At 60.1% G+C, this 4,415-nt stretch overlaps 1 protein-coding gene across 1 annotated transcript; it reads left to right on the forward strand.

Annotated features, from left to right (window-relative positions):
* The first annotated feature begins 2,312 nt into the window (after positions 1-2,312).
* On the forward strand, positions 2,313-4,117 carry LOC117856467 (mitogen-activated protein kinase kinase kinase 18). Its single transcript, XM_034738826.2, has one exon. The coding sequence runs from the start codon at positions 2,510-2,512 to the stop codon at positions 4,100-4,102; it is 1,593 nt and encodes a 530-aa protein (XP_034594717.1). The 5' UTR covers positions 2,313-2,509; the 3' UTR covers positions 4,103-4,117.
* The last annotated feature ends 298 nt before the right edge of the window (positions 4,118-4,415 follow it).

The raw sequence follows: 4,415 nt of genomic DNA on the forward strand, positions 1-4,415 counted from the left end.
TCCCGCCGCCGCCAGCCACCTCCTCCTCCGCCTCCACCTTGCTCCCGCCGCCGCCAGCCACCTCCTCCTCCGCCTCCGCCTCCGCCTTGCCCCCCTCCCCCGCCGCCGGCTACCTCCTTCCCCGCCTCTGCCTCGCCCCCGCCGCCACCTCCTCCTCTGCCGCCTCGACCCTGCCGCCGCCGGCCTCGATGCCGCCGGCCACCGGATCTGGAGGCCGCGGCCACCGGTAGGAGGGAGGACGGGGAGGGTGGCCACCATGGTAGCGTTGTACTCTCTCCGCGTCCGGGGGACTCCTCCTCGCCATCGAGGACTCTGCCATGTGGGTCGCCATCGACAGCGAGAAGGCGCTCCAGGTGCGCCGCCCCTCTCGCCCGAGGTCTCCTCCGAACCCGCCGCCGCAGTCCCTGGGCGGCGGCACCTCCATCCCCTTCGCGCCCTTCTCCTGCTCCGACAAGCTGGACCGCATCGCTTCCGCGCAATCCGGTGGAGGCGGGGGAGAAGTGGGGTCGCGAGAGAGAAAATGGGGGCGAGCGAGCGAGAACGACGAAGAAGCTGAAGAAGGTGCTCAAGCTCTAGAGAGAGAAATGGGGTGAGGGCAAATTAGTCTTTGTTTGTTGAAGGACTAAAGTTTAGCGCATGGATCCAAACAGGTAGGCAGAACTAAAATTTAGGGGCTAAAGCTTAGGAGCTAAAATTTAGCTCATGAACTAGTGATCCAAACACCACCTTATATAATATTTTATTATATTTTAATAGGAGAGAAGAGTTAACTAAGAGATAATCTTATACATGCACTTCAAGATTACGTGAGGATGATACATGGGATCATTTATATTATAAGCTATGTGAGTAAAAGCTAAATCATTGAAAAGGTGTATCTTAAGTGCTTAGAGCTGGATACTAGCTCTTACCAATACCATAGGAGGCCTTACCAGCTGAATCTACTCACCTACTCTCTTGCAGGAACCGGTCGCTCCAACCTCAACGAACAGAGATGATCCGACCTTTCTCTTGACCCGGATTTGATACCTTCAGTCTCTTCCGAAAATTCGTCGGCATGTTGTTGGGATAGGGTGTGATGGTGTGTTTTAACAAAAAAAAAAAGATAGGGTGTGGTATAACCGTCGAACGGTAGTGCAGGTCATAGGTCAAGCGCCTACCGACCTCCTCGCTCGCCCGATCGCCGGGTGGGTTTGGTGGAGCAAACGCTGCTGACCCCTGAGCTCTGCATCATCGCAATTCTTCTGTGCAGGCTCGCAGTGTCAACCGCAGCGAGCAACCATGCCCGCCCAAAAGCGTCGTCGAGACGTCGAGTGCCAAACGCCCTTTTACGCGCACGCGTTGACCTCGACGGCTGGCACGTTTATGCCCGTACACCGAGGCCGGTCAGGTCCGGGATGCCCCACAGCGTCAACAGAGCAGGTCCCGATCACCAAACCGCGCCAGTACGGGGTTTATACGGCCGCTGGGCTTCGCTTTCGCGGCGCACCGATCCGTATCGTCTCTGGCTATGAGAGACGGAGAGGGAGCCACGACGCGCGGCCACTGCCGTTGGGTCGAGCGGGCGGCAGGCCGCGGCCGTTGTACGTCCAATCTTCACCGGTGATCCCGTACGCCGCGATTAAATTTGGCGGAAGCTGCTGACCTCTTGTTTAAACGGCCATGACCGGTGTCTCCTCCTCCGATTAATAGTCGCGACCGACCGGAGAATTGGCGCACTCGTGCTTCTGACAATTTTGGTCCCAGAAGGAAAAGAAGCACTGCTCCTAATCGCACGAGGAACACGAGCAGGGCCCTTGCCATTACAGGATTAGACCTACCCAACAATTTTTCTTGACGAAATTAGGTTTTCTAATACCGATCGTTGGCATGTGATAGCATCCCCGGAGGAGATGCTCCAAATCGGGTTCCTGAAACACGAGAGAATAAGATAAGGAAAAAAACGCAGCATGTTTATAGCTACAAAAAAGATCAGGAAGCAAAGATGCATGTGCCGTCAGGGTGACGCGGGCGGAAAGGGTTGACGCCGGCAGCGGCAAGGTAAACTGAGGGGAGGCGCAGGCCGTCGTTGATTAGCCGCCCGAGTCGCGCCCGCGCGCGCCGCGCGTTCCCACCCACACGAGAACGAGAGCTCGCACCACACCACACGCCGTCCAATTGCCGCGCGTGGGCGGGGACGCACGACCCACGCCTTTCCCCTTGCCGATTTCCTCCTCCTAATCCCGCCCCCACCCAACTTGAGCCTTTGACGCACACCAAACACCCCGCTATCCCCCTTCCCTCTTAATAACTAAACTAATCCCCCACCCAAATTAACTCCAAGTCGTCTTCTCCCTCCCTCCCTCTCCGTCTCCTCCCCACCACCCCCTTTGTATAAAAACGCTCGCCAGTCACCCACACCTTCTCAATTCAGCTCAAGCACCAAACAAAAAGACCACCACAACATCGCAAAGCATCAAGCGAGCAACCAACCACAGAGGAAAGGAAGAACAAGAACCAAGAAGAAGGCATGGCGGCGGGTGCCGTGAGCGGGAACTGGAGGAGGCTCCACACGCTGGGCCGCGGCGCGTCGGGCGCCGTGGTGTCCCTCGCGGCGGACGGCGCGTCGGGGGAGCTGTTCGCGGTCAAGTCGGCGGCCGCGGCCCACGCGGCGGCGGCGCTGAGGCGGGAGCGCGGGGTGCTGGCGGGTCTGTCCTCGCCCCACGTCGTGCGCTGCGTCGGCGGCGCCGAGGGCGCGGACGGGTCGTACCAGCTCTTCCTCGAGTACGCCCCCGGCGGGTCGCTCGCCGACGAGGTGGCCCGGAATGGGGGATCCCTCGGGGAGCGCGCCGTCCGGGCGTACGCGGCGGACGTGGCGCGCGGGCTGGCGTACCTCCACGCCCGCTCCGTCGTGCACGGGGACGTCAAGGCGCGGAACGTGGTGATCGGCGCCGACGGCCGCGCCAAGCTCGCGGACTTCGGGAGCGCGAGGGCGCCCGGCTCCGCGCGCGCGATCGGGGGCACGCCGGCGTTCATGGCGCCCGAGGTCGCCCGCGGGGAGGAGCAGGGCCCGGCCGCCGACGTCTGGGCGCTCGGGTGCACGGTCATCGAGATGGCCACCGGCCGCGCCCCGTGGAGCGACATGGACGACGTCCTCGCGGCACTCCACCGGATCGGGTACACGGACGCCGTGCCGGAGGTGCCATCCTGGCTGTCAGCGGAGGCCAAAGACTTCCTTGCCTGCTGCTTCGCGAGAGACGCCGCCGACCGGTGGACCGCGGCGGAGCTCCTGGAGCATCCGTTCGTGGCATTCGCCGGCGCCGACGAGAAGGCCCGGTGGGTGTCCCCCAAGAGCACGCTGGACGCCGCATTTTGGGAGTCGGAGTCCGACGATGAGGCTGACGAGATGCCGGAGGACGCGGCGGAGAGGATCAAGTCGCTGGCGTGCTCCGCCTCGGCGTTCCCCGACTGGGACTGCGAGGAAGGCTGGATCGATGTGCTCGGCGAGCAGCAGAGCGAGGTCCAGGTGGCGAGCAGCGCGCCAAGCAAGGTGTCCGGCGTCGCGGCCGTGCCAGCTGGAGGCTTGGCTGTCGGCGGCGGCGTCCTCAGTGATGATGAACTGGAAACAGAGGACGTGCCGTTTGCTGGCGATGCTCCTGCAGCCGATGCTTCAGTTGGGCGTCAGAGCAAACGCTGTTCGAGTTCAGACTGCCATGTAGGAGTACTGCCATTTCAGCTAGTACTTTGCTGTAACGGAGTTATTATTGATGAAATAAAATTATGGCTTCCCACAAAATTCGCTGTGCTGCTCTGCTTAATTTTCCTCGTTCATACTCTGCTCACGCCTAATTGTTCATCTGTCTACGAGACAGACCACGATCGGTTCCACACTCACTCAATAGTCAACACTCGCGCGTGCAATGGTGGAAACAGTCTGCCACCCTCAATAGATTACTTGGCTGTCATACCAAGGCATAAAGTTACGGCTTCTCGTAATTTTTACCGTGCTGATCTGTTTGGTTCCCTCGTATTCTCACTTCACGCTCTGTTTTCAGCTAATTTTGGGTCTGCAACACAGAACACGTTTGTTCCACACTTAACAATCGAGCGAAGTCAAAAATAAAATTTTAAAAACCTGCAGTAACAGCGCCGCAAGGAACCGTCGGGGCATAGGCACAGGCGCATAGCTCAACTGGTTTATTCGAGACCACCACGGCACAATCGAGCGCTAAGCGTTGGAGAACAACCAGGGTTTATTCCATCGGGCGTGCATCTATTCCAATCCACGGCTTCTGGACCGCGAAACAGGCGGTGGCCTCCGATCCCCGAATCGGCACGACACACGGCGTCAGCCTACACGTACGCGCCCGCCCCTCCACTAAACTAGTCGCGGCGCGGCGAGGCCGAAAACCACCGTGCTCGGGAAACCGTCGACC

The sequence above is a fragment of the Setaria viridis genome, chromosome 5 (assembly GCF_005286985.2).
Source record: "Setaria viridis chromosome 5, Setaria_viridis_v4.0, whole genome shotgun sequence".
Classification (NCBI taxonomy): domain Eukaryota; kingdom Viridiplantae; phylum Streptophyta; class Magnoliopsida; order Poales; family Poaceae; genus Setaria; species Setaria viridis.